The sequence below is a fragment of the Homarus americanus genome, unplaced genomic scaffold, assembly GCF_018991925.1.
Source record: "Homarus americanus isolate GMGI-L3 unplaced genomic scaffold, GMGI_Hamer_2.0 scaffold39675, whole genome shotgun sequence".
Taxonomy (NCBI): Eukaryota; Metazoa; Arthropoda; class Malacostraca; order Decapoda; family Nephropidae; genus Homarus; species Homarus americanus.
The window spans coordinates 4,860,807-4,885,765 of NW_024736071.1; the positions used below are offsets into that span (position 1 = coordinate 4,860,807).

Sequence of the window (24,959 nt, forward strand, 5' to 3'; positions counted from 1 at the left end):
CCCCCACCTAACAAAGCCAAGATCAACTATCAACCCACACCTACCCCTACCTAACAAAACCGAGATCAACTATCAACCCACACCTACCCCCACCTAACAAAGCCGAGATCAACTATCAACCCACACCTACCCCTACCTAACAAAGCCGAGATCAACTATCAACCCACACCTACCCCTACCTAACAAAGCCGAGATCAACTATCAACCCACACCTACCCCAGCTATATAAGACCTCACCCCACTATAACCTCTCATAATATTATAAACATAAACATTATCTATAATATATACTGTATATTATATATATGTGTTATCTTTTATATTACAATGGAGATCTTTCCCATAAAATAAAAGTATATATTCCTTATAATATGAAGGTTGAAGTTCATTATAATATGGTTGAGCTTCATTATGGTGGAGCCGGTGACGCAGGCGCGGCTGACAGCTTCGCATCGTCTGTCAACACAACAATCATGGCATCCACCAAGAAAATCGAAGAGGCTCTAGCTCATATTAGAGAGGCTGAGAAAAGGTATAATTCACTTATTATTCATGATTATTTAGGGTTTTATATATGTATGATGTATTTTCTGATAATTTTGTTTGGTATTTGATGGTAGATAGTTATTGGTGAGGGAAGATAAGGTTAATAATTGAGCTTCTCTTTTGATAAGTTATTAAAGGCTTGACTATCTCACTGGGGGGCGGTACCTGTCCTGTGCCTTGTTACTTCTCTCTTAATGTACAGTTTAACTCAGTCTTGAATTAATATTAACTTATGAATGAAATTATAGGTTTTGGCCACTAAATTCTTAGGTACATGGATTATGATATTGTAGTTTGTGCTAATGATATTTGTTATGGTTTATATTGAACTGTCTGAATGATGATGTTCTCCTAGTTGTTGTGGAGAATGTAACATATAGATTAAGAACGTGACCCTTGACTCAATGACATGATGGAAATGTTCTAGAATCATTCATTGTTACAAGTACATAGTTGTCTGTACAGTAGTTTCATTACAGCATTACAAAAATTAGTTCATTGGGTGATGAATACAAAGGACATTTTGATAATTTTACACCATTAATAAACTAATGCATCAAGAGTCTGCACATGTATATTATTTTGGGTAAAAGTATGATGTTGCCTTTATTTTGCTGTGACTGGCTAAGTTAATGCTATTTTATTGTGAGTGTGCTCTGATTGGCCTAATTACTTTCTGTTTAGTATGACAGGGGGGTCCATCTCCCCTGCTAGGAAGTTAGGTTAGGTAGGTTTCTTTGGTTGGTTATGTCAGGTTCTATTAAATGTCGCTTCTTTTATAATAAGAACATCTGTGGAAAAATAACAAAATCGAACAACTTCTGGTTAGGTTATGTTTACAGCTATACAACAATCGACTCACGGCGAAATAAATGCCATATGCCGCCAGAGTCATGGTCACATATTGTTCTCGTATTGTTTTGCCAGAATGGATGATTAGCCAATCAGAGTGCACTCACGGTGAAATAGTGTTAGTAGGAACTCAGTCGGTCATGGCAAAATATCCACTGCCTATATCAACATACAGTACTAGATATCTGAGTAGCCAGTCAGTTTTGTTGTGTATTGTTGGTCAAGTGTGGTCTTAATAAACTCACTCTTGTAATATTAAGTGAGCAACTATAAATATTTTAGTCTTTCTTGGTACAGAAAGTGAGATTGAGTTCCAATAATAATTTCTTTATCACTCATTGTAGCAACATTCTTAATCAATTAGCAGTGTTTAGTGTATCCCAGAGACTGAACTGAGTTGTAATACTGTACTTTGGGTCTGGTTGAACTACACATTTCAAAAGCTTTAATTAGAGACAGGCCAAGTAAGTACAGTCAGCCAAGCATGCATCGACCTCACCCTGGCTCTTGTACTCGTAATTTTACCTGGTGAAGTTTGGCTGTATGTAATGGCGATTGTGATTGGTGGATCTATTTTCTGCTGTACCACTTTCAGGAATGAATATTAAACAAGCCAAAGGTAGAATTTTTATAATAATAAACTAGTCATCGCTATTTAAGATCATGACAAGCTTACAAATGCTTGTATATTTGCTAAAATAATAAAGAATATGACAGAGGCTCCATGAAGCTGTGCAGCATGGAGAGCTGCCATCAGGAAATCACCGCTAATCCGCACAACTGTGGAAAATGGCCGTTAAGCATTGATGATGGTGAATTAGGAAAATGTCATTATATGATGCATGAGGTAAGCTTTCTTATTAATTTGGTGGCTAAGGAGCAACCTTGTGTAGCTTTTCTTGTTAATTCTCAGCATCCATTCTTGTGACAGTCACTGAAAAATGTACTATCACTGGCAAACTTGTGTGCAGAGTGAATAGCACAGTCATAATTATTTTATTTTATTTTCTTATTTGGTTAAAATTCCTATTGTACATGCTTATATATACAGTACAGTGTATATATATATATATAGTCTGCAAAAATATAGATCCCTGTAACTTTTTATCATGACTTAACATAAGCATAAGTTAAGGATAATTAGTATACCATAAGCACATTAAAACACATGCACGCTTTTCTTTTGTTGTTATTGAATATTTTGTTATGTTTTGCTTTGATTTTAACACCAGTTGAAATTGATTTAGCAAGTGTTAAAGATCATCATGACCTATTTCTTTATCCAGATGTGCACAGTCTCCTCCAGTAGGTGAGGTTCTGATGATATGGTTCCTGTTGGCAACTTGTGTTTTATCTGATTCAATACATTCTCTATTGAGCTGAGTTCCCAGGTCACTCTAGCTCTTTTATATCCATCCATTTGGGAGTTTTTTGTGGCAGCATAACAAGATATTGTGCTGATTCGTTCATTCTGACAAATCTTGAGAAGGTTCTGAGGGACTCTCTTAATTTTTGCTGCAGAAAATTTCAAATTCATCATCACTTCTTATCTCATAAGTCTTACAGGAGATTATTCTGAGTTGGAACAGAATTGGCAGGAAGACTGTGTGCTGCAAGCTTCAGTCTTAATCGTTGGTGTGTCTCATCCTGGAATTCCTTCCAAGGAACTTTTTTATCCAACAGGGCAAGAGTGTGAGCCTTTACCCCACCACACATGTTCGTGGGCCCCATGGTGACTGTTCTCAGAGAAAAATCTTGGGCTAACATGACATGTCTATATATGAATATTTTATTTTAATCATCAGAAGGAAGCATAAACTGATGCATCTGTATCAAGATACAGGTAAACATACTGGACTTGTGGGAACCTAATTCATATAGGCTCAAGGAACCATTTGAGTTAGCAGGAAAAATATTGTGCCTAATATAATTTGGCTAGCTGTAACCAAGCTGCGTTTTTCTTGTAAAAAATGCCTCTGATTTCATAACTGAGATCAATGTTTTATGCAGACACTCTACTGGGGCTGTATGAATGCTTACTGAGGATAAAACAAATTTCCAATATGCTCTGCAGAAAAAATCCAAAATTATTTCAAAGGAAAGACATTAAGAGGTAAAACTTAAATGTTAGTTACAAACTCATTTTGATTTTGAGCACCTAGATTATTCCCCCAAAATTATTGTAGTAAATTGTTTGACTGAGAGTGGTAGATCATTCCTTGGAGAAATACAATTGCATCATTATAATTTCCAGAATAAAGGTTATGAGGGGTCACTACTTTATTTACATTTTGACAAAATATTTATTCATACTGATTTACTTTATGCCACTTATTGGCTTACCAACTGGTCAGTTCTTGGTCGTGTATTGATGGTAAGTGCTGGGAGCTCAGGGCCATGGTAGTGTACCAGAACATGTTTCAGTGTTTCTCAAAATGAGACTTACAGGAGCTCACACTTGGAAATGTTACAACATTTACTTGTGAGTTGTTCTAAGAATTCACAATTCTTAATCTATATAATGTAGCCCTGATAATTGTCTGTATTGTCAGACTAACTTTGGAGAAAGAGTAGTCAAGTCATGGAGTCCGGAAACCTGCCAGTGAATATTCTCTTGATAAATCCACTCGCCTTCATACTTTATAATTCCCCTTCTCTTTGTCAACTCTCACTGGCTTGTCTAGTAGAGAGAAGATCAGAAGAAAAGAAAAATGCATAATACAATTTAACCTTAAACTTATTAATACAGTAATTCTCTGATTTCACTATCCATGCCGTTGTTAGAGTCAGGCTTATATATTGTACCTTTCCATTAAATTGTTCTGTGTATGACTAAATAAAAGAAAATATTTGATACTACACACACACACACACTGGTCATATTGGTTTCTCTTACAGCCTCAAGACAAGCTTGTTGAAATGGAAGCCGGACTACGACATAGCGGCAGACGAGTACAATGCCGCTGGTGAGACGATGCTTCCTTGTTTTAGTGCTTCTTTGACTGTTTTCTTTGGTCTCATTTATTTGTTAATTTTATATAAGATTTTACAATGATAAAAATTACTTCAGAAGAAATGAAATAAGTCATTGCTTTACAGTAATTAATTTTTCAGTTTCTCATTGTTCCATGTACAGTTTACAGTAGTCACAGGTGTCCAACTTTCCTTATGATGAATTCTGATTTATATTTTCCTTTGAGGGCCAAATATTTGCTTATTCTATTGTTTAATAATTTATAAGGAATTTGATGGTACAGTACCTGTGCTGTTCAGTGGGTGCATTTTACTAATAGGGGTTTAATGTATTTCAGCTACGTGCTACAAGACGGCCAGGCAGTTCACCCAGTGCCGGGAGTGTCTATTGAAGGCAGTTGAAAACTACAAACTGAACCGATCGTATCCTTTAATCTATGTGGACTGACAATATAGTTTAGGGAAATATAATGATCTTACGATATTCCTCTGCTGCATGATGTTCCTGGGGTTTCAATGCAATATAACTGTATGACATGAAAATATTTTGCAGATGACTCTGTCCTTAACTATTGAATATAAGAAATTCAGTTTTTGATTGATTGTTTATCAAGTGTCATTGTAAATTTGTGTCTCAAATGACTCGTGTTATTGTTCCTTTACTTGTTCTTCAGATTCTTTTCAGCTGGCAAGTAAGTAAGAGAAGACTAGAACACTAATGTCTTCCATTCTTTGTTATATTTTCCCTAATGATATGCTTATTAATATTCATCAACTGTGGTTAGTAAATTTATAATTCCACTTGTCATTGTACTGAACTCAACAGTGTTTTGAAGATTTGGTCAGTAATTATTATATTCACAGTTGTATGTATGTCATGTTAACATCCAGTACGAAGAGTTGGGAGTATAAGAGCTGTGTTTTGCAGAGAGTTTCCTCACAGACTGGTAGTAAAAGTATAGAATTTGTCTAGAAACTATCACTTCTCAAATTTTTTTACTGAATTTAGAAATTGCTTCTTTGGTCTATAGGCTGGAAAGACTTAGAATCCTGGATTGAAGAAAATTATCTTTAGTAGTTGAGGTAAACATGACCCAGTGCTGCACTTTAGGAGTACAGTATAATGATAGAGACAGTGTTGGGTCCAGGGCAGCAATAATTTTTTACAGGGGTCCTTTACAGTATACAGTGTGTCCTCATTATTCACATGGGTTTCATTCTGAAAAGTCCTTATTTATTACGATTATACAAATAACCAAGCATTTTTTCCCATGTGGATCAATGTAATATGGGGAGTTAAGTTCCTAGCCGGTCAAGTACAGTACTATCATATAAATTATTCTACAATAAATAAGCACATTATAATCATGTTTCAGTTCTTAAAGAAGCTTTAAATATCTTAATACAATAATCTCCCTGTTAGCTGGAGCCCCCAATCCCTGGAACTCTCCAATACAGGTTGCTGGAATGGAAATTGGGTTGGAAAATTTTTTAGAAAACTCTACATTCCGGGCCTGTGAACGAGTTTCTGAGGATGAAAATCGGCACATTTTGGGGAAAATTCCAAGAAGGTTCCGAGAAAATCTCTCCACACCTCTCTGTTTTTGGGCCTGGTAATAAATTTTATGCTCTAAAGCGCCCCCACGTGGCAGGTGCGTGGGTGGCCTAGCTGCTTGGATCGCATAGTTCATATTCTGCTGCCATTGTAGAAGGTTATTCCCTCGCTAGCTGTTGTTTTTGCTTACAGTTTCTGTGGTGCAGTGCTGTACATTACTGTCCCAGGACACAAACAGCCAAGAATACGGTGTTAAAGCAATTTAAAGAAATAAAAAGTGATTAGTTAAGTATACTCTACTGTACATTCAATAAGTGGGAAACACTTTAGTTTTTGTCTTTATTCAAGATGTCTTCAGGTCATGAGACCCACTAATACCCCACCCCAACAATGGGCGACCTGGCATTGCATCAGATCAGGTCAGTAATACAAGGCCACTAATCCCCCACCCCACTTCCTCCAGAAATAAGTGAGGAGTTTATATACAATGGGCGACCTGGCATTGCATCAGATCAGGTCAGTAATACAAGGCCACTAATCCCCCACCCCACCTCTATTGCAAGTGTTAGAGTGTAAATTGTGATGACAATTGTGTTTTACATTCAGCAAGTGTATGCCTACTGGCAGCTCAAGATGACAGCATCTGCTGGTGAGTGCTGTATAGCATATACAGTACAGTTGTAATGTGCATTACTTTGTTTATTTACAATGTATCGTATGTGTACAGAGGTGCATAGTTTAGGCTTTTGCCAGTACGCGGAAAAATTTCAGGGATGTGGGATATTTTCCAGGTTTGAGAGATATTTCTCGTTTCCCATAAATCTCTCAACCCCAAAAGAGCTCTTCACAAATTGTTTGGGCTAATGGAACTATTACTGTACAATGATCACTCATTCCTCCATCACAACTGTCAGTCAAAATTAAGAATTATACAAACTGTACAGTCTTGTCCTTAAAGACACTGGTGTTTCATGATTCATTACACTTCACACTTCATTCGTTTCCAATGCTCATATTTCATCTGATTTGGTATTACGGGAGGTCCTCATTATAGCAACTTATACTACCTTAGTGCTCTGCTATATACCTATACTGTGTATGAGAAACTTAAGTCACCAATAATACTCTCCTTCATTTGTGGAAGTTTGGACCTTGATGAAGTGTTCTGTACAATAGAATGAAATCTGGTTACTGAAGTACAGTATAGGGAGATCATCAGGATCACTGTTGGAAGAGGGTGGTTGGTGGAGAGACAGGTGGTGGGGCAGCAGCAGTAGGTGAGGGAGATGAATCAGCTGGGCGAGCAGCTGGTTCTTTCTTTAAAAACACTGTGATTGGTAGTTGCTTCCTCTTGGCTTTGAGGTCTTTAAACTTTTCACTCCACTAGCATCACTAGCACTGACACTAGGCAGTCTTTTACGGGCCATTTCACACAGAAACACTAAAGTTTTCAGTGCAACACAAGAGATCCTGCATTGAAGGCAATGGTTGAATGCAAACAAAGGGAAAGGAGTGAGAGGAGAAGCTGTGGGCATGAGGGGGTGACTCGTTGCGCTGCGGGCTGGCTCATAAGCTAGCCACCATCTGCATACCACGAATAGTTGAAATCCCAAATCACAAACCCGCGAATAGCAAGTATTTACTGTACAGTATAGTAGGTAATATCCCTTGAAAGGTTTGGACAGATTTTCTCGTAATTTTTCCGGAAACTGTGCATTACAATATTTCATCCTTGGAATTTATTCTCAGACCCGGAAAAAAATAAAAGATTTTCCGGAACTTTTGAAGAAAATGTGGCTGATTTTCACCTCGGAAACTTGTTCACAGACCCGGAATTGAGACAAATTTTATGGAATAATTATGGACCGATTTTAATTCCGGCAATTTGAGAGTTTTATGGGCTGGGTATTCTGGCTAATGGGGAAATTTCTACTGTACATTATTGCCTTTCCTTGCACACAGACCAGAGGGTTGCCAGTTAGGCCCTTAAAAGCTCGGGCATACACGTTCACATGATAACACACTCTTATTTAAGTGTCTAAGATTGTGTTGTATAAGATTGGCATCATTTAATTGGATTAATTTTGGAATTTAGTTTCAGTTACTCATTTCAGGGGTTTTGTGAAGCCCGATCGTTAAACCATAGACATACTGACTGTGCCTGTTATCTGATCCATACTTACTGACACTCCAGGATTACAGTACACTCCATACTTCACTTTTACGACTAATTGGTACCACGAAAACGGTTGTTATTAAAATCACTAATGTGGGGAGTATAGTTTACATGCTAAATGGGTCAATTAGTACCAGACCTCAGACGCTTTCACCCCCACTATAAACCCCACAAAAAATTACAACCGCTTATTCACACACATTAATACTGCATGTCGAGTTAAGAACTAATAATAACTAACCTTTAAACACTCATTGAACTGCTTAATGGGACAGTTTGTTGTCATGTAAGGCAGGGGAGTGGTGTTAGTGCCCTCCTGCCCCCACACTCTCACACTGAGCTGCCTCCCCACAACCACCACCAACTGATCCTTTAGTCTCAGAGCCAGTGAAGTCTAGTGGTAAAACATCTAACAGATCTTGAACGTTATCATCAACAGTGCTGTCATCTTCCTCGTGAATGTCGACTCTTGCTAAAACAGTACCACACCTCCTGTTCGCTCGCTCTGATCTAAACAAACCAACCCGCTCGCTGATCGTTAATGTGTTGAGGTGTAGCATTTCATTACCGTCGTTATTGTGATGAATCGTAAATGTGAAACTCGCTAAAGTGAAGTACAGTATGTACTGTACTGTACTCTCCCGAATATGAAATTAAACTGATAATGGAAGAGTTACCCTGTTTTAATTATGTTTTGAATTAGTTATATGATTAAAATTATCTAAGCCTCTACAGTACTGGGAAATATTTATAATTTTTTCAGTCAATATTGTACAAGAGTTTATTAAGAAATCTACTCAATTGTTTAGGCTAATGATTTTTATTTTTATTTGTCCAACCTGTGATTGTAAACATCTTGACCAAGTTGGCTAAGCTTATAGTAAAGCCCTGGCTCTGTCAGTGGCTACCATGTAATGAGTCGCTTTGTACCAGCCATCTCACCAGTTAGTCCAAAATAATTAAGGTTTACTGTATTTTTATAGTTTCTAGCACCATAAGACTGTACACATTATCTAAAATAGAAGTCTTGTATTTAAAAGTTTTGGTTAAAACTTACCTTGTACGTGAGGCTGGAACATACAATAGAAGCCATGAGCTTATATGATGACTGAGACCGTACTGTGTAGCAGAACTTTAAAAAGTAAACATTGATTTTTACTTGAACTAAATTTGTTCATAATTCAAGTATATTTTTTAAATAGAATAGAATAGAACTCATATTGTGTTTATCAAATTTTTGCCCTAAAAGTACGTGAGAGTGTAGTAATGGTGTTGACAGAACCTATGAAAATCAGTTTAATGTACAGTATGTGTATTGATCTTAATTATTGTATACGAGTATATGGGCTAACCATAATGTGATTGATGCTCCACCTGTAGGTGTCTAGAGCAAGCTGCTTTAATAAGTAAGGAGTTAGGGGACAAGGACTCCATCTTCAAGCTGAGTGAGCGGGCAGCATGCATGTACCAGGAGCACGGTGTTCCCGACACAGCGGCGCTTACCCTGGAGAAGGGCGCAAAAATGATTGAGGGTCATTTACCAGAGAAGGCCCTGCATCTGTATGAGCATGCAGTTGACATTGTTATGGTAAGTGTTCCTCACTGAATAGAATATTTATAGCTCTACTGTATTTAGTCTGCAGCATCTTCTTGTTTTGTAAACCCGAGCTGCTTTGACTTCCTAAAAAACTTACAGTATGCTTGTTTGGTCTCTGTTCATCTTACTTCTTAGGTAAGTTATTGTGATGATCTGTCCATCATCATCTACCACTAAGTTCTTCAAATGACATTTCCGTCAAACCCTGAGTTGGTTAAGGGAACTGTGTATAGGGGCCAGTGAGTGGTGGAGTTACTGACAAGAAGCTGCAGGATTGTCTGTCTCTTCACCTCAGGATGTATGGGTCAAATATTAGTCCAAACACAGCTGGACAACTTTCTTCTGCTTGTTTGTACAGCTCCTTGCAGCAGTTAATGTCACTGGTTATTAACTTGTTAACTGTGGAGCTACCTTCTCTGTTTGGATTACACCCATTGAAACTACTGGATAGGTCAAACACTGTGGGGATGTCAACAGCTTCAGAACACCTTAAAGCATCTGATTTAACCTCTAGATAAATATATTTTCTTTTGTTTTTTTTTAACCAAGGCACAACTATCACCTGCTGGCTATTTTACACTCATTTTTCAAGGTTTTGGGAAGGTTTACTAAATGTAGAAAGACGAGATCAAACTAATGTGGCAGCAATACATAAACTGGCAGTAGTTGAGCGTTTAGAGAAGTCCACCTTTGTCACGGGTACATATATGAACCGAGACCCAAATATTGTACTAAAGAAATTATCCTAAAAATTTAGCTTATGTACAAGAATAAACGCAAGTCCCCAGAAGATCAGCCTCCACAATGCTCACCAGAACATTTACTACCCTGGCATAAACCACTTACTGTTTAACCTCCCTGACACTACCTGCGGGAGGTGACAGTGGACCTCAGTATAGTCCGCCTGAAGTTTAACCACCTCGACGCTAATTAGTGGTGTTTTTCTACATCGTCTCGACTTAGTGATCCTGACTACATCACTGGTATAATGCTTAACTTGCTATTGAAAATTATTACCTATTCATTTACTCCCCGTAGGCTGAAGATCGTCCTCGACAAGCAGCCGAGTACCAGAGCAGAGTGTCTCGTCTCAATGTCAAGCTCCAAAAGTAGGTCATTGATGGATTGTCATTTAGGCTGTCTAAAACTATCACTTCTCTTGCCTGTAAATAACTCATTATCAGTATCTAGTTAAACTATTTCCATGACAAGGTCTAATGTGTATCCTTTTTATCGTGTGAAATATGATGAAATTACGGCATAGGAATTGTCTCACAACGCTCGTTCCTACTCACAGATTTGACGAAGCCACCGATGCCATCAGGAGAGAAATATGTTTCCATCAGGCAGGAGAAAATGGCCGTGAGTATATTAGCAACTGGTATGGTATGTGGAGTAGATTATCACCTCTGAGGTACTCTTGATCTTAAAAGGGTGGGAGGGTGTTGATTGAAGTTATTGATAGCATAGTTTTGTACTGAGCTGCAGCACAAGCTCTTCCTCCCTGTCTCTCCTACGTTCATCCCACATATTCTTCACTCTTATCTATACCCAAGGTCACACACGACTGCCAGCCCATTTGGATTTGTATACTGTACAGGTATCTCTCACTATACCAGTGTTCACCGTACGAAAATTGGCCTATCCGAAAGTTCTTATCTTATACGTCGTTCTCACTCTATGAAAACAGTGTTTGGTTATAGGAAAAATGGTAAAGCCCAGAGTAAAGTATTTTATTTAGTTTATCAATTTGTTAGTTGCTTTAATATTGTGAGTTTTTTGGTGTTAATGAACAGAAATCATTTTTTTGAGTTATAATATTGTGTTTTCTTGTTCATGAACTGATGTCATTATTTTAGGTATAATATTGAAGTATTCTTGTCGTTGGGAACCGAACCCTATTCCTGATCAGTATTTCTTAGCATTCTTATGATTTGTTGGGATTTGTAACTCGTATAGGGAAACAATGAGTAACTTTTATAGCATAAATGTTTGACAATATACTGTACTTATTGTTTGATTGGGTTTTTAACTGACTCATACCTAAAGGACAAGTAATATACAATGTATGAATCTTGAAATCTAATGAAAATAATATTTGATAAATGGAATACCTGTACAGTCCTTGAACATGGAGTAGAAGCAGAGGGCTTATAGTACATTATGTTGGTGGCTACATGATCAACACTTTACCCCAGTATTAGCTTCTTGGGTCAACTGTACAAGGAGGAGAAAATTATTGGACTGAAGTAGCTGTAAGAGAGCACAGAAAGTTAAAGTGTGATCATAGTGATAGAGAACTAAAGCCTGGAAGAGGAGCCTTAAAGATGATGGCAGCAGATACAGCAAAATTTGGGCTTACGTTCCTGAAAAACTCATCTCGGGTCAAAATACCGTAAATCAGCATCATTATAACATGGGGTTCAATGGAATACCTGTATGTTCCCAGCCAGTCGGACAACCACATGTGTCACTGAAAAAAATAAATCCTACAGTAATAATATGCTTATAACACTCACCACTTCATTAAGAACAATACTGGTCATCATCACATGTCCCCTTTGAGGCTAAGGGGACTCTTGTAGGTGGAGTGGAGACGTCACTCTGACCCCCACACATCTTCTGGGGAAGCTGGAGAGGCTTCATAATGTCAAGCTTCACCTCCAGAGAGACAATTTTCCTGGGTGCCTTGAGCTTCCCAGACATTTTCAAAGTTACACTACTCACTTCACTGTTACGAAAACAGAGCGAACGATGATTACGTTATTGTGGCCGACACTGTTCACGTCATGTTCACAGCAACAGAGGCAAAGTACTTTACAGTCACAAGAAAACATTGCAGAAATGTGTTAGTGATGTGATCTCACTATAAGGTAAAAAAAATAACACATAAGTAACAACACCAATACTGACCGATAATCGTTGAACTACGTAATCACAGCCACGTGCAATTACCACAGAACAAAGCTTGGTACTGTAGTGCTCCGGGTAGCCACGTGCAATTATCACAGAACAAAGCTTGGTACTGTAGTGCGCCGGGTAGCCACGTGACGGATAGACTGCAGCTGATAAGTGAGCCGAGAGATGTATCCGCATTGGCCGGACAATGACCATCGTTCATGTGGATTGTTTACATTGTAAATAAGGGGGTGGTCTTAATATATAAACATTGTAGATATGGTGATTGTAAGTCAGGGAATACCTGTATCTTAACCATTGGTTGTCATTACCATTTATGTTTGTTGTTGCTTGTGTCTTTTAGGACGTGTGTCTTTGATAGGAGGATCAGCTCCATGAGAAAGCACAGTGACAAAATGACAAAGCCTGTAAAATAAGTTAGTGTTTTCATAATGAAAAATAAATTGCATTTTGCACTCACATATTTGAATTAGGTTTTATTTGTTTCTACTGCTTGTTATTTAAGTATTAATACCTTTAAAAAATGTATTTATTTCATCTGTGTACAATATACTGACTTCCACCTCAAACATTCCTTCCCTAAACATATTTTTGTATATTTTAGTAGATTCCTAGATTTAATTTCATACACTTTAGTAATTGTTCTTTAGGTATGATTCACTTAAAATCCCAACTAAAAATAAGTACATTATATACAATACATTTCTACTGCGAAATATATTCCCTGTTCCCCTATATGAGACACAAACTAGTACTATAAGAAAAGTATCGTAAGAATGCAGTAATGAAATATACATAACCAAACAGGTTGGCTATCAATGTGTGAATCCTGTGACAACATGTGCATTACTGGACACATTTTACCTTGCTGTGAGCTGACCTGGTACAGTATACATACACTGTCTACACCCATCCCCCATCCCACTAATACTACACCTGAAAATACTGCTTCTCTCTTCAATGTGTGTCACCCCATGCATTTATGTCATCTCTCACTATAATTATTCAGCACCTGGTTTAAAATTGTACATTTATGCAGGATACTTATCAGAATCATACCAGATTTAACTTATTGTTTTATGATGACTACTTAATGTATTGTACCTAAACACAGTCTCTCCCTCTAAGTTGAACAAGAATAATAGATCCACAAGTGCTATAAAAGACAAATACAATAATGTCCTTGTATTCTAATGTATTGTTAGATCCTTGTGACAGGCAGTGTAATGGGGTCTTGTTGACTATGGCCAGTTTGGTGTTAGCTAATGTTATTTTTCTCTCTTAAAATGAGTTATGTTATCAGTACTTTCTGTTATTATTGTTCACAGTTTTGTTCTCCTCTATTTTGCTGGAGAGAAGATCTTGGCCAGCTTTTAGTGGAGAAAACTTTTTAATCAGTTTTTTTTTTTTTCAATTTTCAGCTGCTATTGGGAGGATGACAGTGGCGCTGGTACTTGTTCAACTAGCTCGTGGGGATTCTGTCGCTGCTGAGAAGGCCTTTAGAGAATGGGGATCTTATTGTGAGCAGGAGGAGGTATGTAGAATTTATACTTGCTCTTAAATTCTCTGAAAGGCCTTTAGAGAAGTGGTATACTATAGAAACCTTGGGAAAGCAATGTCATTATTGTATTACTGTACTTGTTTAAGGATACTTGTCTCATGTATATAGGTGGACTACAGGTATTTGCTTTAATCAACAGAAGTTTTACGTGTGGGATAACAGAACGTTACACGAGGAGGAGATAAATGGTGTGAGAAATATTACCCACTTCCCTGAACAACGGAATCTGTACTGTATTTATATCTGTGGACCGCTACTGTACCGAGATATTTCCACTATAATCCAGTTGTGGGTACAGAGTTATGTCAGGAAAGCCTCCCTCTTGTACGAATTTGTTTTCTACAGCAACAATAACTCAACACTTGGCCTCTGATTCACAAGTGTAGGGATATGAACTAACGAACTGGATATAAATGCGGTAATCTCCCCATTAGCCGGAATGAATTTTGAGCCTTCCAGGAAATGCTGGGGAAACTCTTTCTACTCTGGGCATGGGAGCAAATTTCCCTGGAGTCCCAAGGGATTGCACCATGCTCTGACTCATCCCCACGTGCCGGGTCCATGTGTAGGCTAGCTGCTTGGGTAACTTATATCATGGGTTTGTGTATTTAGTTTATATTTTGCTGCCATTGTACAAGGTTGTTCACTTGCATAATGCTGTTTTGGCATACAATTTGTGTTGTGAAGTATTGTATATTACTGTACCAGGACACAATCAACCAAGAATACTGTGTTAAAGCAGTATTAAGACGTGAAAACTGATTACAGTTACGTATACACCGTACTTTAAATAGCAGGGCGGACAGTGTATGCCTGCTGTAGGCTAATGTGTAGAGGTTTATGTATAGTATAGAATGTGTGTATAATCCCTCCTTCATGGAGGGAGAGGAGAGTGACAGCAACACCTGCTGCAGTAGATGGTACGGGACAAAGGCAGGCCATCCTGTATCATATCACCATTTGCCCCACCTGGCCTGTATCACAAGCTCAAGACAACAGCATCTGCTGGTGAATATAGTATAGCGCATACAGTAGTGTATTATGGTTATTTACAATATATTTTGTATGTGTACATTAGTGTTTTCATAAATAGGTTCTGGGACATTCTCTCCATCTAGATTAACATACTACAGGTATGGTACAAAATAAAAATTTAAATAATTAAGGTACTAACCTCCTGGATAATATCTCTATAAGGTGGGTTAGTTGTCATAAGACCACAGAATTGACCTTACAACCCCTATGTGGTAAAATGTAAGGTAACCCCCCCAAAAATAGTTACTACTGTACTGTTAAAGATCAAAAGGCCCTAAACATACATGATTAAAGTACTGTACCACTTTATCACAACAAAATTATTATTAAATTACAGTAGTGTATTGTATACAATACTGGAACTCTAAACTACTATTATGATATTACACAGAACAGTAATTAACTGTTAATTTTTTCCTACAGACCCTCTCACTTGTGTACACTGTACAGCAGCTGATTCATTCTGGTAGATGATGTGATATACTGTACCCTTAACAGTTGTGTCATTCCTAATTATTATAAAAGAGAGATTTTGAAAATACATCAATTCTTTATAAATTTAAAGATGTTTTATAATGTAGTTGTTATAACAAGAACATATTTTATTTTCCAGGTTCAGACAGTAGAAATGTTGATCCAGGCTTTTGATGAAGAGGATGGGGATATGGCATTGAAAGCTCTTAGCTCTTCCTTCATCAAGCACATGGACATAGAGTATGCTAAGCTTGCCAGAAGCCTTCCTGTACCCAAATGCAATCAGGTAAGAAAGGTACAGGAATACCCTGATTATTGATGCATTCCTAAAAGTCATTGTGAATAACAAGTTTATGAACGTCGGGACAATTTTCCCCATAAGAATTAATTTAAATAGGCGGGAAGCGTTCCCAGCCGGCAACTTTCACCACATACTTTTCGATGTATTCTCGTCATTATCTGAGGCTATTAGGGACCAGGGTTGTGTGAATAATATAGTACCAGTAAATGTTATAATAATAAATAAAATAAAGACAAAAATACTGCACTGCCAATTGACAATAGTTTCACTTCACTGGAGAGTTGAGTGACTGAGACCTCCAACACTGCTCCATCCTCCTCCTTCTACTCTCTGTGTGTGTGCTGACTGCCATGCACATAAGGAATGCTTATTCCCTCTTATGTTTTTGACCTTTTGGTAATCATATATTTTATTTTTCTTGCACATTTTGCATAAGTGATTGTGTGTGCTTGTAACAATAAAAAAAGGGGAATAAAATTACGTAATATATGCCCAAAATTACGAGGCGAAAAATTCCAATAACACAGCTTGGGGTAGGGGGGATGGGTAGGGGGATGAGGCTACAGGGACAGTCTTACTTGGCAACATACTCCATGTGAACGGTCCCATTGAACTTCATTAATTTTTAAACTGTGCGAAAAAACTCACTTGTGTGAAGCAGACCTTACAGCAGAATATGAGAGCTGTGGCTAGCCCCTGCAGTTTGAAATATTACTGTAGGGTATCTTAATTTTTCTTTGCAAATAAGTGGGGTATTCTTTACGTATATTGAATAGCGATGTTAAAGTATGAATTGCGGATAAGCGGGGTTGCAAATAGCGAGTTATTCCTGTACTATGAACAGCTGCAATAGGAAAAATACTCTTATTATATGTCACTTATGTAAGTTTGGACACATGGTACTTGATGTTGCCATAGTCCTATATTTGTTTCTCAAGAGATCATGTGAACATTATTTAGTATTGTAGGATTATCAGAAAACATGTGACATTAGACCTGTACTGTACTATATTGATGAAGCAAAAATGACGGACTCCAACACAGATGGTGTCAGCATAAATCGCTGTAGTGTTTCAGTAGCTTTTTTTTATGGTTTCCTATTAAAACATTTTCAGTCAGAATATACACAAACAAGATAGGTTCTGGTGTTAGACGGATAGCATATTGGTTAAACGTAACTAAGATTTCTTTAAAAGTTTTGCAGCATCGGTATTAGATGTGTTATCTTTCCCCTAACCAGGAGACCAAGAAACCCGGGGTGACGGATACCTACCCACCATACACCTCCAGCTCTGCCGCAGATGTTGACTCCGTCTCCAAGGAGATGGGCGGTGCATCAATATCCCAGGTATGGATTACTATAGTATGTGTGTGGCATCATGCACGAGAGGTTCACATTCTGAATCACTCACTGGCATGTGCAAGAACTAACACTGATGTAGGAGAAGATATAGAGGGGGTGGAGGTGGATGGGAAACATATGGATATTGAGATAGCAGTAGTATACATGAATGACCACAAAGCATTGTATAAGGTGGTACATGAGGATGGACCTGCTGTTGTGTGAAGTGACAGAGTAGCCACAAGGGTATATCAGCACCTTACTGTGTGTTAGGGGCACCAAGGCAAAACTTGCTTGTTACAACAGGTACAATAAATGACAGTGAGGGAAGGGAATTTTTTTTTTTTTTTGCTATTCTGATCATTCTGTATTAGTGATGTATGTGACATCTGTATGAATTCAGATATCCACATCGACTCACATTCATGTGGTTTTTTTAATTTTGCATTGGTGGTTTTTTAATACACCTATATTCTAACTTGGTAATCATTTGGTTTAGGTGTACAGTAAGCTACGTTATATATGAGTTGTTTCATGTAAACAATTCGGTCGACCGAGTACATGGAAACACGTCGAAGGTGCCGTCTTGGTTTGTTTCCATTTGGTGAGATCAACATTAGACAACAGTATATTTATTATTGTGATGTTCAACCAGAAAAATTTCATATAATACTTGGTAGGTTAAGGTTGTGGTCAGGATTTAGTTGTATTATACTACAGTATCAATATTGAGTAGAAGTTTGTTAATTGAATTTTTCTTGTTTCCAGGGAGATGATGAGTTAGACTTGTGCTGAACTGACCCAGGCGGGCGTTTGCCGTGACGTCTTTTAGAGAGTTGGATGGTACCAGGAGGGTACGAGTTTACCTGCACGGTTTGTAATGACCTGCACGTTATCAAGTCACCTGGAAAGTTGAGTCACCAGCATTTAGAAAATGTTTTGACAAGATGATTCATTTTGTAGCTTAAGATATATCTGTCAGGCTTGTAGTCGGTGTGACCAACTTGAAACTTAATGTAGGAAATATGCGAAGAACTCAGAATGTTTTATCTTGTCATACACTTTCTTTGTGTATTGCTGGCACTTGCTAGATACAAGAGCACTTGACATCCAGCTGATTTAAGATTCATGCTGAGGTTAATACCATTTACAGTCAGGATGTGTTATTCATAGCATGCTAGTAAATGGGCCACTGTTCCTAAGCTGCAAGGAAGATGAGTAAGGACTTAGGCTTTTATGGTAAAGGAGATGAGAATGTAGCCTTCATTATCCATACTAGATGGTGAATTATTTGGTATGTCTTTGTTTGGAACATCAGTTTATGTATCTTTTTATCATTTGTGTGTTTGAGATCCACTAAAGAGACAAGTTCTGTGAAATGCAGACTATGTTCATTGAGTGCCAACTATCTATTGCAGCAGTTCAGCTTTTTGAAACCATGTCAGACACAGAGACAAAGAACATTGTCTTTTATCCATGTGCATATTTTGTAGCAGATATTAATTAAGCTAGTCATGAAAGGAGTTTATAACTAGCGTAGAAATTAGTCACAAACAGCGTAATGTTTTTCTGGAACAGTGAGTAATAAAGTGATGCAGTCATCACTTATGTGTGGTTCTCAGAATGTTGTAATTGTTTTAGAGTTGTTTACCTGATGTGATCTGTGTCCAGTTTGTATTGTTAGAGATGTGTGACTTCATGCATTCTGCAAAACAGTTCCAGTTACTCATTTCACACGATGGTGCACATCTCAAGCAACGAGTGAGGTGAATAGGCGTTTCTTGCATCTTAGAACCAAACTTGCCGACCCTCACGGAGGAAAACTATAAACGAGGATAACCTCTGGTGATTCTACTGTTGTTACACTTCTGATTACACTTGTTGATTTTTCTAGCCTTTATCTTATTACTTTTCTGTTATTGGGATTTTGACTCTTCAACTAAAGGTGATAATTACATTTTCTTTTTTGAGAAATATATTGATCGTCAGAAAACTATTTAGAATTGTAATCTTGTTATTTATTGTTATTATAGTGATATATTATGTAGAAATATTATCCTCCATATTTACTAACACCCACTTGGAGGCAGCACAAGGTGGCCCAGTTACACCTGTATGAGTTACACCCTTACAGACTACTTCAGTAAGGTGTTTATCATAATTGGTTATTACACAGAGGCTTTAATTTAGATTGTGTATAATTGTGGTAATTACAGACACATTATAGTGCAGTACACACTTACAGTACATTTTAAGCATATTAACTTTTATGCATACCCTTTAAACATGATATGTCAGTATACACACACTCTTTTGCACATGTATACAAACACACATACATACTCACATATATATAGACATAATCAATATACATTGGTACACAAGTTTCATTAGAGCCTAATTTTATTTTCTAATTGATGTTCAAAGATTTTGATTTCAGGAATACACAAGACTCATCACTGAATTAGGCACCATTTTCTTGTTTTATGTGTGGATTCTTATTAAGGTGAGCAAGATTGGCCTTTTGTTTTTGAAGTTATTTATTTATACTATTATTATTATTATTATTGTGTCCAGTTGCATATCATTCCATGGCCACACCACTGTTACTTCAGCCCGTGGTGATGACACATTCCCCTCGAATTATCCCCTCCCAGAGTAGTGTAAAGCCGATGACGCTTATATTGACAGTTTTTTAGGTGTTTTGTGTAATGCTCCATCTCCCCTGATGTAAACGAGGCAGAAACTTGCAGAAGGTAACTGACAAAGTATTCAGGATTGAGTTTATATTCATATAACATTGATAGTTTTACTGACTGTCATGTTTGTCAGCTGCCAGTGCATTTAAAAGCCTATTTACCTGCTGTCTGATGGGGTGCATCAAGCCACACACTCGTACACCAGAGGGACGTTTCATCAGCAGCACAACTCTGAATGTTCACCTCTCCCTGTACTGGAAATGGTTTGAAGACGTTCATCATTCCGCAAGTTGTGTACGCCAACGATAGCAAGTGTACTCCTAGTTCTCCCGTTTATGTGTGTATGTGATCAGTATGTGCACTTGTCTCTCCTGTGTTTGTGCGTATGCCAGTTGTGCACATTCTTGTTTTATCATTATAAGCATTGTAAAACAACTATTGTACTTGTACATACTACAACATATGTATGGCAACTGTTTTTGTCTTGCATTCAGAATTTATGAGTATAGCTGCTAGCTTTCCCTGAGGCAACTTGGAGAAGAATATGCATCTTACCTGAAGTATAATTAACTCTTCTGGATTATTATTATTATTATTATTATTATTATTATTATTATTATTATTATTATATATCTCCTTTAGACCAGGAATCTAATATTCTTCTGGTTTTTCATGTGTCATCAATGTCTGTTTTTGTTATGGTTGTAATTGTGATAAAACATTGGTTTCTATTTTGCCTTGTTATTGGAAATAGTCCAGACTTCTTATGTATTATGTGAAGTGATGTAAAACCTTGAATGGCATTACCATTTATCGAAATAAGTTTGCCAGGCACGCGTAACGACTCGGTTACCCGAGGAAAACGCAGCACTCAAAGGTTGTAGCCATTCAAGTTGTTATCATAATGATTAAGAATTTGGACTTAAGTGTCTTAGAGTAGCTGTCATCTAATACAGTTGACTGTGTCCTCATGAAGATAAGTAATATAGCTTAAGACTTTATTTATCAAATAAATGACCTGCAATATCAAAATACTTGTCTTAACACCCTTCACTCAAGAGTCCGTAAGTACACGTAATGTTATTAAGGTCCTTTGACTTTGATAAATGCCCAGTTAGCCTTAACAGACTGATTAAGCACCACTGCATAAATGATCACAAACCTTATGTTCAGTTGGAACTTGATCAAATACCTGTGGTGAAGAGGAGGCAATGAAATACGTATAGTGATATGATACAAAGAGGATGCCCTCTTATTTTATTTGATTAATTATCACTCCCAACGAAAAGGTTTTGGTCATATGCAGTATTTCATAATTATTCATATTTTGCCAACCAGACTTATGAATATACTAGTTATGGTTGGTAAAATTTGTATTCCTACTGTCTTGCTTGTGTTGTGTGTGTGATTCTCTACTGGATAATAATGAGTGTGGGATATTCTCCAAATGAATACACACACACACACACACACACACACACACACACACAGTAGACCCTCGTTAACTGCAGATTCCGGGTATCCACGGTCTTTGTGCAGTAAACCCTTGTTATTTATGGGGGTTAGATTCCAAGGAATGGCATCAATAGGCAAAACCGCAAATAGCAACTTATACTGTACTACCTTTTACCCTACTGTATACCTATATCAAACAACCGACTAGCTGCAGCACCCACTCATCCTCTCTTTTAACTTAATTAATAATTCAACTTTCTTTGTCAGGGTCATCATTGACTTCTACCCTTTACATTTCACTCCACTAGCATCACTAGCACTGACACTAGGCAGTCTTTTAGGGGCCATTTCACACAGAAACACTAAAGTTTTGAGAGTACAACACGAGGTGCTGCGTGGGGTGACTTGTTGTGCTGTGGGAAAAGGCTCACAAGCTAGCCACCATCTGCTTACTGCGAATCGTCGAAATCGCAAATGGCAAGGGTCTACCGTCTACCATTACACTAACCACAGCATTGACTTTGTAGTACAGTATCTGTGCAGCAGTGTGGCATCCTTATCCCTCCGCAGTCTGATGTATTCTACAGTAAATGTGAGGAATTAAAAAAATACAAATAAATATAGGAAAAGAAAAAATCCTGTATTGTTATTTGGCAATCAATTCACTAAGGACACAGAAGTCAGGACCTCCCTCCCTCTCCCCCCTCCCGTGATTGTGGCTAACTCCTGTGAATGTAAGAAATGTTTTTTCTCTCGGTTTTTTGGACTTTAGGATAATCATTTTTTTTTGCACATTCTATATGAGCAATTGGTCTTATTTTATAACAACAGGCTGTCTCCACGGAGGTGTATTGTAAAATTTATATTAATGTTCAATTTATATTAAGCTAATTCATATGTGTATGAATCAAATGTAATTAAATGTACATTACAGGTGTTATTTAATGAAGGAGCAGACAACAGGCTTTGACGGGTGTTATCCACGGCCATGGACCCTAACCCCCTATTTCCCATAAGCCTTCAGTCTTGCCAATTGCAGATTTGCTAACCATGGTTCTTTCAGGAACCTAACCCCTGTGGTTGGCAAGGGACTACTGTATATACCTACACACAGTAAAACCTTGATAAATTGTATTTCAATATATCGGAATTCACTTTTTCGGACTCTCCGAGGTGCTCCGGACTGCCCCTATATTTATTAGAAATATTTGAAAAAGTCCAGAAAATTATGCATCAATCCAGATGGTTTGTGAGTTGGTACATACGTGGGTGTTGCACTCATGCAGCACATACCTCAGTCTGAGTCCTGCATTCATACATATCACCAGTGCACTGCGCCTCTCTATCTACACTCATTTACGTGAACCATTAGTAGTTTACTACAAACTTTTTGTGCTGTGATGGTTTCCCCTACCACTCAACGTCTCGTGTTTCTACAGTAATATTAAGAGTGTACAGTTAATATTAACTGTAATATGCTATGTGAAACGAACCACATACAGTACAGTACCTATATTGTTTAAATAGAAAATTATTACTATTCAGTTTAAATTAAAGTGCTAAACCATTAACATGCTGTTCTGTACAAGTGCCTCAAGTGTACCTGAACATCACAAGTGCGTCGTCTACTTCCATTACCGAGTCTACCATTTAGAGCATTTAGTAAGGTAAACAAAAACATCTTTATCAGTTTTATATATTTTGTTCAGTTTAACCCATAGTGTAGAGTATATATTGTCTTTAGTGAGGATACTGTACAGTGGTGTAATCAGATTTAATTTAAGCTTAATGAGAGCTGATAGGTAACAGATGAAAATTCATGTGTAAACGTACTGGAGGTTGGGGGCGTCTGGTCATTACTGTGATCATCCGTTTGTTTTTATTCATCCTTCATTGTATTTTCAGATGATCAGCCTCTTATGGTGTATGTCCCATCCCAGACTGTTGCTCTTATATTCTCAAACTCAGGTCGGACTCGGATTCATTCTTCTACAGTATCTCTGACTTAATTGCCCTTGGTTCTCAGACCTTGGTTGGACTCTGGCTTTCTTGGACTGCCCTTTCTACCATTTAGAATGAGTTGGTGAAGGTTTACTGTATAGTATATACAGGTATGGAACCATTTATCCAGCATACTTGTGATCTAGGGGGTTGCTGAATAGGGTTTTTACTGGAATTTGGAGTACCATTTCTGTACAGTAAACCCTCTGTAACTGGCTGTGAAGCCTCTGTTCAGATCACTAGATTCACCCTTAAAAACTAGCTTTAACTGTACTGTACACTGTAACATTAAAACTTAAAATTGTAGGCACATAAACACCATTAACGTAGTAATGAAAGTATAAAAAAAGTTAAAATTATACAAATTAGTGTTCAAATTGTGTCTCAGTCGCCCCTGGTACTCACCTTGGCATACAACATCGTCCTTAGTACCGGTGCTCTGCCACAGACCCTCTGACCTCCCCACATTCACCACACAGCTTCCTGGATGGAAACCCACAGATACATCAAACTTTATACCTCATGATTATTAATTATTTATTTTGCAGTTTGTGTATGTAGGAGTGTGTGTGCATGTACTGAGTAAAGGAAATGAAGAAAATTACATGTATCCACCCAGCAGCGGCTCCAGAATTTCTATATAGGGGTGGCAATCTGGTTGGAAGGGGGGCTACGGGACTTGTCTCGAAGCTGCGTTTGCACAAACGCAAATCATATGATCATTAAATACATTTGATTTATTTAAAATAACATACAGTTCACCTTAGCTCACTCCTAACAGTAAACCAAGTCATATTTCCCCAATAATGACCATGATTGATAAACATATTATGAAGATATGACCCAAAGACTTATACAAATATATATATATATATATATATATATATAACACAAAAACAATACATTCACTATTATACAATTAATAATGTCTCCCTGAAGGTTAACACACATGAAGGAAAAGAATTAGAATACCAAAATAAACAACTTGTATTAGAGTAGACGTTATCATGGAAATATTCTAATATCATATAAACTTCAAATGATTGAGTATTGAATTCAAACACAAATTCATTACCTCTTTTCCTCTATAGTTTTTTATATTGACCCAAGAGCTAATAGCATTCATAAATTAATTAATCTTGTAGTGGATGTTCTTTTAACTGATGCAAATCACGTCTTTTCTGAAAATATAAACAAGCTGTTTTTGACGGTTCTTTTAAATATATATTTCCATGATGACGTCACTACATGTTTAAATTTTTTACTATTCATACACCAACTGTGTCATGTTTGGATTTTTTTTTAAATGTGTATATAAAGCTGAGTATGCTCTCCAAACTGCTTTAGTTACGCAAGTAATTAGAAATAATCCGCAGAAATCATACCGTGATAGTCGTGGATTTTAATTGTGCAGAAATTAATATGAAAACTTGCGTACGACATAGAGCTGCCCAGATGTTGAATAATTTCCTA

The 24,959-nt window shown here is 37.4% G+C and overlaps 1 protein-coding gene across 1 annotated transcript; it reads left to right on the forward strand.

Annotated features, from left to right (window-relative positions):
• The first annotated feature begins 410 nt into the window (after positions 1–410).
• LOC121871743 (gamma-soluble NSF attachment protein-like) lies at positions 411–21,062 on the forward strand. Its single transcript, XM_042374156.1, has 11 exons — positions 411–532; positions 4,297–4,364; positions 4,710–4,794; positions 5,046–5,063; positions 9,483–9,690; positions 10,738–10,808; positions 10,997–11,061; positions 14,040–14,152; positions 15,828–15,974; positions 17,230–17,337; positions 18,100–21,062. Exons 1-11 carry the CDS (start codon positions 474–476, stop codon positions 18,124–18,126), a joined length of 969 nt encoding a protein of 322 aa, XP_042230090.1. The 5' UTR covers positions 411–473; the 3' UTR covers positions 18,127–21,062.
• Positions 21,063–24,959: the final 3,897 nt, after the last annotated feature.